The sequence below is a fragment of the Polypterus senegalus genome, chromosome 16 (assembly GCF_016835505.1).
Source record: "Polypterus senegalus isolate Bchr_013 chromosome 16, ASM1683550v1, whole genome shotgun sequence".
Lineage (NCBI taxonomy): Eukaryota > Metazoa > Chordata > Cladistia > Polypteriformes > Polypteridae > Polypterus > Polypterus senegalus.
Genome location: NC_053169.1, coordinates 58,438,891 through 58,451,267, shown reverse-complemented (window position 1 = coordinate 58,451,267; position 12,377 = coordinate 58,438,891). Strand labels below are relative to the sequence as shown.

Below are 12,377 nucleotides of genomic sequence, written 5' to 3'. Positions count from 1 at the left end.
GCAAATTTGTTATGAATAACGCTTTAGCAGGATTTGCTGATCAACACTACCTACCACCCAGTTCTATTCCAGAAGAAATACTGATCAGTCTTGAGGACTATAAAATGTTTTACAGATTACTGAATTGATGTCAAAGTCCCTTCCATTCAAAGATCCCAGGGTACGGAGGGGAAAGGATACTTATTTCAGAGAAGGAAGTGGAAGGCTGTCATGCACAGAATACACTCTAGCTCCATATTCACATTCAACTCAAAATCTTAAATCAAGAATATTTATCCTGGTTAAAATTGGCGAAAATGTATTCAGGGCGCAATCCAACCTGGGAACATTGCAGTCGAGCTTCACAGCTTAACTGGACCACATGTTTTGGGCTTGCACCAAATTAACATTATGGTCAAAAATGTTTGAATATCTATAAGACTTCCTTGTTGTCACAGTTACTCCTAACCAGTTAACTTCTGTGTTTGGTGTACTCCCAGATGAGCTTAAAGTGGAGGACTTGTACCACATTATTAGTGTACAGACTTATCTTGCTCAGATGTAAGTATCCCGGCCCACCACTTATAAGGTCAATGTGTATCTGATACTCTACTTTACTATTTGCAATTGGGTAGAGAAATTCTCATTTAGAGGATCATGTCTTAATTTCTTATAAAATATGGCAAGACCTAATTAACATAATTTTAAATTAAGCCTTTATATTAGGTGGGAAAATTGACCCCCCCCCTTAAATTAGTTGCTCTTGTTAGCTTTCCTCTTTCTCTCGTGGTGTTTTGATTTTTAGGTTTGTTAATCTTGACATTATTGTATATAATGTTACTTTTTTGTTAAAGTAAGTCTAAAGTAACTTTAAATTAAATCTACAAATATATATATTTTTATTATCTTTGCTAGTGTTGACTGCAAAGTAGTGCCAACTGATCTTCAGTAATTGATGGCATAGCTTTTAAAATAAAGTGAGAGAAACTTCTTGACAAAGCAATTCATTTTAAGTTTATTTTTATTAGGTCTTTCTGTTACTGATGAAATACTGCAAGGAAAAGCTGAATGGCCAAAGCTTTTTGAACCCCCTGCATTTTTTCAGAAATACAAGTATGTACTCGTATTTTTATACTTCTCTAATGGTTATCTTAATGCTGCATTGATTTTGGGTATATTATGTTTACTAAAGCTGCAGCTAGTTAACACTCTTAAAATTGTACGAAGTGTTCACAGTATTCATATTACTGACCATATTAAGGATTAATATTGTCACTAGGGAGTCCACCCTTCCTGGCCATGTATGGCAGCCCAACCCTTCATCAAAAAGCCTTTTTAACAATAATTCACACAGGGAGAACATCGGAGGTAAACTTACAATCTGCTTGCTGTAAGACAGCCACACATGGCTTGTCTACTGCTAACCTACAATTTAAAAAATACTGATCTTAGCAGAGCAGATGTGTATAATGTATATTTTTTGACTTGTTCATGTTAGAATTGGTTATATTGACTTGAGTATCATGATCTGTTTCTCCTAATGAAGACTAAAAATAATGACACAGGTTTGAAGAAAAATGAGTGCATCAAAGCGTTACACAATTTAGTTAATTTTTATATTTTGGCTAGTATATGTGTTTGTGTGTGTGTAGAGAGGAAAAAATTCCTTACCTTTTTGACTCACTAACTTCTGCAGTCCATTCTTTAACTAATTCATTCAGTTTTCACTACTGTTCAGAGCCATGAATCCATTACTACCTTAACCTTCCTCAAATTATTAAATCAGTCCATATAAAAAAGAAAAAAAATATTTTTAAATAGTAGCTTAATATTTCATTGAATTGCTTTTGTTACTTACACCACATTGAATAACTGCTTCAATTACTTGTGTAGAGTGACTGTGTTCAGTGTGTTCAAATTGTATAGTTTACCATTTTATAAGCTTATTTACTTCCCTCAAATAGAGGTTAATTTTGCAAATTCTGGGAAACTGTATTAGAACATGTGTATTAAGTTTAGAAAGCAGCTGTCTTTATTAATTCTAATACTTATTAATATACAGTGCATCTGGAAACTATTCACAGCGCATCACTTTTTCCACATTTTATGTTACAGCCTTATTCCAAAATGGATTAAATTCATTTTTTTCCTCAGAAATCTACACACAACACCCCATAATGACAACGTGAAAAACGTTTACTTGATATTTTTGCAAATGAATTAAAAATAAAAAAAAATTGAGAAAGCACGTGTACAGAAGTATTCACAGCCTTTTCCATGAAGCACAAAATTGAGCTCAGGTGCATCCTGCTCCCCCTAATCATCCTTGATGTTTCTGCAGCTTAATTGGAGTCCACCTGTGGTATATTCAGTTGATTGGACATGATTTGGAAAGGCACACACCTGCCTATATAAGGTCCCACAGTTGACAGTTCATGTCAGAGCACAAACCAAGCATGAAGTTAAAGGAATTTGTCTGTAGACCTCCAAGACAGGATTGTCTCGAGGCACAAATCTGGGGAAGGTTACAGAAAAACTTCTGCTGCTTTGAAGGTCCCAATGAGCACAGTGGCCTCCATCATCCTTAAGTGGAAGTTCGAAACCACCAGGACTCTTCCTAGAGCTGGCCGGCCATCTAAACTGAGCGATTGGGGAGAAGGGCCTTAGTCAGGGAGGTGACCAAGAACCTGATGGTCACTCTGTCAGAGCTCCAGAGGTCCTCTGTGGAGAGAGGAGAACCTTCCAGAAGGACAACCATCTCTGCAGCATTCCACCAATCAGGCCTGTATTGTAGATTGGCCAGACGGAAGACTTTCCTTAGTAAAAGGCACATGGCAGCCCGCCTGGAGTTTGTGAAAAGGCACATGAATGACTCTCAGACCATGAGAAACAAAATTCTTTGGTCTGATGAGACAAAGATTGATCTCTTTGGTGTGAATGCCAGGCGCCGCTCATCACCAGGCCAATACCATACTGTGGGGATGTTTTTCAGCGGCAGGAACTGGGAGACTAGTCAGGATAAAGGGAAAGATGACTGCAGCAATGTACAGAAACATCCTGGATGAAAACCTGCTCCAGAGCGCTCTTGACCTCCGACTGGGGCGATGGTTCATCTTTCAGCAGGACAACGACACTAAGCACACAGCCAAGATATCAACGGAGTGGCTTCAGGACAACTCTGAATGTCCTTGAGTGGCCCAGCCACAGCTCAGACTTAAATCCGATTGAACATCTCTGGAGAGATCTTAAAATGGCTGTGCACCAACACTTCCCATCCAACCTGATGGAGCTTGAGAGGTGCTGCAAAGAGGAATGGGCGAAACTGGCCAAGGATAGGTGTGCCAAGCTTGTGGCATCATATTCAAAAAGACTTGAGGCTGTAATTGCTGCCAAAGGTGCAAAGGCTGTGAATACTTATGTACATGTGATTTCTCAGTTTTTGTTTTTTTTTTGTTTGTTTGGTTTTTTTAATAAATTTGCAAAAACCTCTAACTTTTTTCACATTGTCATTATGGGGTGTTGTGAGTAGAATTCTGAGGAAAAAATTAATTTAATCCATTTTGGAATAAGGCTGTAGTAACATAACAAAATGTGGGAAAAGTGATGCGCTGTGAATACTTTCCGGTTGCACTGTAAATACATATGGCCACATGTATTACTGTTGTAATGTGTAGAATGTACTGTATTGTGTGCCGTATGTCAGTTTGGTCTGTAGCAGTATGTATGTAGATATGTGCAGTAAATAATATAAATACAGTTTCTGTATGTGTGAACCTAAGTCAGTCTTCAAAGTTTGCACTTGTTTCTTTTACCTCAGGCACTATATTGTTTTAACTGCCAGTGCCTCAACGGAAGAAAATCACTTGGAATGGTAAAGTAGATATTTACTTCTTTCACACATTGTTATAATGATCATAGTATTAAGATTTCATCTAATTTTTAGGGTTGGCCTTGTTGAGTCTAAAATCAGAGTTCTGGTTGGCAATTTGGAACGTAATGAATACATAACACTTGCACATGTAAATCCTCAGTCTTTTCCTGGGTCAAGTATGCAACAAACGGAGTGAGTATGAATTTTAAAATACTGTATGATCAAACTACTCCTTAATTAAATATCCTTTAAGCAGGAATTTTAAAGTCTGTCTTGCATCTCTATCATTCTAAGTATGGAGGAATATTTTGGACAAAAAGTACGGTGAAATTTGAGCATAAATATATTTTGTCATGAAATGTGAGCATAAATATGTCACAATGTTTTTTGTTGCTTATTAAATTTGATAAAACTCCAAATGCATCATGAAATACGGCTTGAAATAAAACTGTCACATTCACTCAAAGTTAAGCACATGTGTTTTGATTGGTGAATTGTCTACTGTAGATTGTTCATGCCTAATTCAATACATCTTTGTGGGAGATGGAGGTTAACGAAATGGCACAAGAATTAATTTTTCTTAGACTACAGTGTTGATGGAACGGTTTTTGAATACCTTGAACTGCTGCACCAGACTAGGGTACACGCCAGTTCGGGTGACAGTAACCTGCCCTGGATGCCCCTCATTTGACATTCCAGCTGAATCAATAGAACACTTTTATAATATGGTTTAAAAGTCTGAGAAATTGCAGATCTACATGGCATATCGGAGAATCTCACAAGGCGAATGAGCCAGTATGAGATACGTTGAGCTTCACCTGTATCCATTTAGACACTTTGACACGGAAAGCCTAAAGCATTAACAACTAATTTTGCCACTGATCAGAGCTGTGAAGTTGTTTGAAAAAGTAGCTGTGAATATGCACCTAACTTTAGACTCCTAAAACAAGGGTCAAATATTTAATTCATAGTATTCAACTCTGTACTAAAGAGTGTGCATTAAAAACAATACATGTGCTAGTTAATTTCCCTTGTATTGCAATAGGTTCTGTTATTTAGAATCTGTGGGTTAGGAGTGTTTTTGTCTGCAACTTTTGGACATGTAAGATTCAAGTTAGCTGAGCAAGAAACGTTTGTGGCTGGCATTTACAGGAAGAATGCATAAGAGCTGGAAGTCTGATACTGCCACTTTGATTATTTAACTGTTGATTAAACATGATTGGTAGGTCAAATTTTGTAAATGATGATAATGATCAGTCAAACTGTATTAATGTTTTGAACTGTTTCTCTTACAGAGGTGACTTTGTGTCTATGTGGTTTATTGGAATAATGTTTAAAAAAGTAGAAAATGCTGAAAGTGTGAATATAGATCTGACTTATGACATTCAAGCTTTTACAGACACCGGTAAGTTAATGCAGTGAGCCTTAAATTGTTGAAAGTATAATACAATTTTTTTGTATTAAGTGTTTTTGTTTTTATTAAGTTTATAGACAAGCAAATAATATTAGTATGTTGAAGGATGGAATGAAGATTGAAGCTACCCATGTCAAAAGAAAGCAACTTCATCAGTATCTCCCCCCTGAAATTCTGCAAAGGAAAAAAAAGGTCTGATATACATTGTTATGATTAGTTCAATTCTGTGTGTGTGTGTATAATATGCATATGAAAAATGGTTATCTTGGATAGTGGAACATTGGAATCATCTGATAGAAAGATTTTCTTATCAGATTGGACAGCCAGCTCTAATTCTACTGTAGAAATCCTTGGAGTGGTTACACAGCCAGTTGAGTACTGAAGACCTCGGACTTTTTGTTTTTTACTTTCTCTTTTGCAATTTTAATCTCCTCTGTTATCCAACTTGCCATAGTTAATCTGCATTTAGTAATTAGTATAATCTCTACTTGTGTTGTAACCGAGAATTGTTCACAGCACTTTGACTGCAGTCAGTGATAAGTGCTGTACAGAAAGTTGTAATATACTGTATATTTTGCCATTTGTTCATCTGTTAGATAAAATCCAAACAAGTGTTATGATTTTAGTCCATCGATATTTAAGTGACAATTTAAAGGTAATTTTTAGGATATTAAAGAATTTTCACCACCCTGACTGCATTAAGTGTGCAAAAATTATACGGTGGTTATAACGCTGTTTTGGTGTGTCAGTCATATTTAACATATTGTATGAAACTCATTTACGTTAGTTGGACATAAAAAGGAGTGTTTATTATAAGTTTATAAATGAGCCTGAAGAATTTCACCTAAAGTTTCTTAGTTGCATTTTAAGTGTAGGAAATATGGCTATATACTAGGTCTTTGCAAAGATGAAGGTATCCTTACAGAATTGACTGTACAAGGTGACAGCTCATCAGAGGGGCTATCAGGAGCCCAATGATTTAAGTAGCTGCAAGGATTTATGACAGTAACGGACACGCTTCAAATTGTAAGTGTTTGACATAGTCTCCGTGAGTCCTGGCTATTGGATTAAGTGGCAAAAGTAGAACCATTTATTACAAAAAAGAGAATATTAATATACAGGTAATTTGTTTTAGAGAACAACTCCTACCAAAAAATTAGTAAAGTGGTAGTATCGAAACACTTTGGCCTTCATCCCAAAAAGTGTTTGGTGTCTCATCTGTGAAAGATCGCAATACTTCCTGTTAACCAAGGTGGTGTAGCTGCTGATTCACAGCTCAGGGGCTCTGGAGGGAGTTAATGGGGAATGAACAGCTAAACATAAATACTTTAGAATAAAATGTTTAACCCTCTGCCAAATAAAATATCAGTTAATCACATCAATTTTTGTTTTAAGAACAAAAGATTGAGAAAAATTGCATAATTTAAGTAAACTGGATCTATGTGAATAGACATGCTGCTGTAATCCAAGGAAAACCACCAAGTGGCATGCACATTTATGCAAATTAAAAAAAAAAAGACTTAATTATCCATTTGATCTCTCAAAGAGGCTTGACCTGGTTTGGTTTGATTTCAGTCTACACACCAAGAAGCTGAAATTTCAGTTAGTGTGTAGACTTTAAATAGTCCTCATATATACATAATATTTAGAAAACACTGATTTATATTTTGTTTTTAACAGAGCATTGCAGAAATTAACCGATCTTCAAATGGAGGTGCAACAAAAAGAACTTCACTGGATGGAAACTACTTGGACAGCTCCAGGGACACAGATTCGGGAACACCTTGTAGTTCACCAACACTAGCATGCAAATCCACCAGATTGGAAGTCAGTGGAGAAGACTTGCAAAAGTAGGCTTTTGTGGTTTTTTTTTTTTAAATGCATTTCAATTAGCTTTAAAGTTTAAGAGTTTTTTATATGTAATATTGTATGTATGTTACGGAACATCCTTAAATGTAATCGGCACATACTCCCAAACCACTACCTCCTCATATTTTGTTTCTGTGCCCGATAACCTTTTTAGCATTTTCCAACAAGCAGTATGGAAGTGAAACTAGTACTACAAGCTTTTTCTGTCAACCATGTACCCACATTAAAGTCCTGTGTTGAGCTATAACAATGATGTAAACAAGTCAAGAGAATACAATAAACTGCACACCAGAACAAATATATTTGATTGTGATTTCAGCTTTAACTACACACATACATATGCAAACCTGATATTTAAATTATAATTTGAAAGTATATTTAACTCTAACACCAAGTAATTGCACTTCTGGTACATTCAAAGATTCTTAACAATCTGTAGCATGTAGCATTCACATGCTACATGTACTGACAATTTCATGTTCTTTCAATTCTTTAACACAGTCAGTAATTGCTGTTTATTTACAGTTTGAAGTTTTATTTTAAAATTAAATGGCATGAATAACTTGGAGTGGTAACCTTATAGCAGTTTGAGTATGAATGCAGCAAAAAGGCATTAGTCAGTTAGACCAGACACTCTTTACTGTTTTTTATCTTTAAATCAAACATTATACAATGTTTTTTTTTGTTTCAATAATGTGAATTTTCTTTTTTGATCCTTTTGCAAGTTTGTTTTTTGTTCCACAAGTTTTGCCAATTGCTACATTTATTTAGCAGTACTGGAGTATTCATTACCTGTATTTTGTTCTTCAATTAATACTGTTACTTGATGACTGCACACTCTTCTCTTTCATGTACACGTCCAAACTTTCAACATATATAGTGTTCTACCAAGCAAAACGTTACCCTTTGTGTTGAATGATCTGGAAATGGCTGACACATCTTCAAAAGGAATGTCTATTCCTGTTATTGGTGAGTGTGGTTTTCATTTTTGTAAACTTTCTTTCATAGACAGTAATATTTATTGAGTATGTTCTCATTTCTAGCCACTGGTGTTTCCATTGTAGGACAACCAATACAGCCAGCTGTTGTGAGCACTATTCCCACTGTTGTCCGTAGGGGTTTTACTTCACTGGCATCTCCACCAAATCACCAGCCTGGAAGTCAGATGATAAATGGGCTGCTAAATACTAATGCCAACAGTGCTTCTAAAAGACCACATTCACCTTCCATGGATGAATCCCCCAAACGAATAAAAGATATGGAAATGGTAACATTTTTTATTTTGCTGTTTGGTAAAAATTAGTTGACCCATTGCAATTTTGTTCTCTGATTTGTTGGAATTGGAATAGGGCTGATAAAAATAGTATGTTTATTATAATTACCCCCAATAACCGAATAATTGAATGATAAAGTTTATAATCTGCTATAGTTGTCTTTTATATTTAGCAATGTTTTTCACTTTTGGAGGACATGATGGCATTGCTTAATCACAATTTCATCGGACTGGGTTAAAATATCAACCTATCCACTGGAGGTTTTCTCCAGAAATTGATGTTCCCCCTTCTGTGCAACCAAAGATTTGTAGCTTACCTTAACTAGCAAGTGGTCTTTTTCCCTTTTGAGTGTGTATGAGTTACCCTTGCAGTGCAGTGGCTGCTGCCTCACACCCTGTATTGCCGGAAATTGCTCTTTTTATGAACTCGATTTAAGCAGGTTAAGTAACAATGGATGTTTTGAGGTCTTTTTTTTTTTTTTTAACATTTTAGCCATTGGAACATTCATAATTTGTGTGGAAATTAATATATCCCTATTTCAGAAATTAATATTAATCATTTAGATTTTTTAATTAAAAAATGTATTTAGTTGAATTTGTGAAACATTTCTGTCTCTTCTACGCACTCCTTCAGAAGCCTGGTGAAGGACATGTGCCCTTTTTTTTATATATACTCCGCAAAAAAAGAAACGTTCCTTTTTCCAGGACTGTGTATTTCAACAATAATGTTTTAAAAATCCAAATAACTTTACAGATCTTCATTGTAAAGGGTTTAAACAATGTTTTCCATGCATGTTCAATTAACCATAATCAATTAATTAACATGCACCTGTGGAATGGTCGTTAAGACCTTAACAGCTTACAGAAAGTAGGCATTTAAGGTCACAGTTCTAAAAACACAGGACACTAAAGAGACTTGTCTACCGACTGTGAAAAACACCCAAAGAAAGATGCCCAGGGTCCCTGCTCATCTGCGTGAACGTGCATTAGGCAAGCTGCAGGGAGGCATGAGGACTGCTGATGTGGCTAGGGCAATAAATTGCCATGTCTGCACTGCGAGACGCCTAAGATAGCACTACAGGGAGACAGGAAGGACAGCTGATCATCCTCGCAGTGGAAGAGCCCGGATCTCAATCCCATTGAGCACGTCTGGGACCTGTTGGATCGCAGGGTGAGGGCTAGGGCCATTCCCCCCAGAAATGTCCAGGAACTTGCAGGTGCCTTGGTGGAAGAGTGGGGTAACATCTCACAGCAAGAACTGACAAATCTGGTCCAGTCCATGAGGAGGAGATGCACTGCACTACTTCAAGCAGCTGGTGGCCACACCAGATACTGACTGGTACTTTTGGTTTTGAGCCTTCCTTCATTCAGGGACACATTGTGAAACATTTTTAGTTTGTGTCTTATGGTGTTGACTCTTTTAGTGTTCATACAAATATTTACACATTAAGTTTACTGAAAATAAAAACAGTTGAAAGTCAGAGGACGTTTCTTTATTTGCTGAGTATATAATAAACTTTCCAAACTTTTTTCCTTTTCTTAACACTGTGGGGGTAAATGTGTTTTTTTTTTTTTGTTTTTTTTTTGTCTTTTTGTTTTGTTTTTTTTTTTTTGTAGCTGGTTACTGTGAGTAATGATTCTGCCTTCAAACATCCATATCCTCCTGGCAGCGGTGGACTAGAGGAGCAGGAGGAACAGGTAAGGGCAAAATTTACAAAACCATATGCAGTACATCTATGTTGGGATCTTGTAAAAGCACAGGATTTTTTTTTTTTCTTTTATATATGCTTGAGGCTTTCATTCCTTTTTATAATTAGTGTCTTTCTGTTTAAATATTTACTATTATTATTATATACAATATTTTATGTTCATCAACAACATAAGATTTGAAATTAACTGTTAATCTTTCCCATTTGTTTACTGCTTTAACTAGGATGATGTGATAGGGAGTAAACCTATGCCAATACCAACCATTGATACATCTAGATCACAGGTACATTTTAAAGCATTTGCACTGGTCTGGTCTAGTTAATGTAATGTGCTAATGAAATAATTGCTTTATAGTTTTGTTTTTTTTTTTCTTCTTTCAAATCAGAATCTGTATACAATGTAGTTACTTTGTTTAATATTTGGGATATTATACATTCAACATAAAATTTAAGTTAGAACAACAAAGTTTAAACAGTTGGGCGGTCTTGGGAATGGGAACTTTTTGCCATGCATGTTCTCTTAATGGACTAGGCAATACTGAATTTTCACACCATTACCCCATGAGCTGTTCACTTCATTTAAACTGTAATTAGTGAAGTGGGGAAGATATTTGCAATTAAAAACTGGTAAATTCTGTTCTTGGAATATTTTAATTGTGTACTTTATACATTTTTACAGGGCATAAAGTATTGCATGTTTAATTCTCTGTGGCTTTTTTTTTTTTTTGGTCTTTAGCGATTGCCCAGTAAGGAACTTCCTGATGCATCTTCTCCTTTGCCAACTAGCAATCTTCGTGTAATTAAAAATTCCATCAGGTTAACCCTAAATCGGTAACCCAAGCCTAACAAGGTAAACCAGATTTCTAGTTGCATCCCAGGTCAAAATAATTACCAATATTTTTATAAGACGAAACTGACTATAAAACATGTGCATTTCATTATAACCTTGAAGATAATTTTTCTTGACATAATGTATTACACAATTAATCTTGCAATTTGTAGCCACTTCTCCCTGGTATTACAACCAAAATCACGTGGACAACGGATCTTTGTGCAAATTGCTATAAGGGATTCGTTGTAGCTACTTGACATTCTCAGCTAACATTCTAAACACATTTTTTGTATAATAGGCATTGTTGTATATATAAATAAGTCTTTAAAATCACAGTCTTTTGAATTTACAAGTTTGTACTTTTAATAACTAAAATTAAAAAAAAAAAAAGTGTTAATGTTTTTGTTTAAGTGTGAGAGATTTGTTAAGTATTTCTGTTAGTTTAGAAAGTTTAACATTTTGTTTTGAAAATATTTAAAATATAGCCCCACTGTTTTCTGCTACGTTGATCTAAGCAGAAAAAATAAAACTGATTTTAAATTGCTGTTATTGAGTTGCTGTTTGGGGCAGATGTTCATTTGCATGGCTTTTCCAGAGCTAACCTTTATCCATTGTTTCCCAATTGTTCCTCTGAAAACTTAGTTTATTTTGGAAATCTGATTTTCTTCTACCTGCCTCCTGTGGAGGCAATGATTGCTTTACTGCCATATAAGAATCGTAACAGATTATTTTCATCTAGATACAGGAGGTGAATATTCTGCCTAGGTTACTTGTACAGAAATGTATTTACCTGTGCCATGTACTTTGTTTAAACAGCAAAAGTTTAAATTTACATCTACTGTATACATTTTATGCTTAATGTACATTTTTCTTAAAATTCTGTTTCTGTTAATTTATCATCAATAGTTTTCTAGTTCTGTATTTTTGGTCAGTATATTCTGCATATTTGAAAGGATATTTTTGTATGTATTGTTTAATACTGATATCTGTAACTGGTTTAAAAACAAAAAAACTCAAAACAAATTGTGTTTTTGTTTTTATTACTTGACTCTTTTATTTTGTTTGATTTAATTGACTAGAAAAATCTTGCAAATGAGGTGCATATTACATTTTGTAATTCTTTTGTTAAATGCATTAGATACCATCTTTGTTAACCTTTTATCATTTTCATAATGGAGGCCTTCTAAATTGGCAGTGTCCCCATCTCTGCTGTGATCCGTATTAGTTTGTGCTTATTAGAGGCATTTTTGAAAATGTTCTGAGGCATTCATATTAGGGTTGAGTCCATACATCTGTAAACCTCTGTCATTGAATGTGTTTTATATAGCATAATCCAATTTTAACTTCAGGGTTCCAAAGCCAAGTTAGATGGGATGTGCCACATGAGATTTAATGTTTCCTGACTCCACGTTATTACAGAGGTTTCACTT

The 12,377-nt window shown here is 35.2% G+C and overlaps 1 protein-coding gene across 3 annotated transcripts in view; it reads left to right on the top strand.

The window, feature by feature from the left end:
• Positions 1–11,970, top strand: part of papolg (poly(A) polymerase gamma) — a 104,248-nt gene extending 92,278 nt beyond the window's left edge. For 2 of the 3 annotated variants that reach the window (XM_039738908.1, XM_039738906.1), the window contains 11 exons: positions 1,008–1,092; positions 3,797–3,850; positions 3,923–4,042; positions 5,146–5,255; positions 5,335–5,456; positions 6,945–7,114; positions 8,014–8,102; positions 8,177–8,400; positions 10,024–10,104; positions 10,340–10,399; positions 10,852–11,970. In XM_039738908.1, the coding sequence (XP_039594842.1) occupies positions 1,008–1,092; positions 3,797–3,850; positions 3,923–4,042; positions 5,146–5,255; positions 5,335–5,456; positions 6,945–7,114; positions 8,014–8,102; positions 8,177–8,400; positions 10,024–10,104; positions 10,340–10,399; positions 10,852–10,950 (1,214 nt within the window). In that variant the 3' untranslated portion in view covers positions 10,951–11,970. The remainder of the gene's footprint in view (positions 1–1,007; positions 1,093–3,796; positions 3,851–3,922; positions 4,043–5,145; positions 5,256–5,334; positions 5,457–6,944; positions 7,115–8,013; positions 8,103–8,176; positions 8,401–10,023; positions 10,105–10,339; positions 10,400–10,851) is intronic. The other variant, XM_039738907.1, reaches the window with a different exon arrangement.
• The last annotated feature ends 407 nt before the right edge of the window (positions 11,971–12,377 follow it).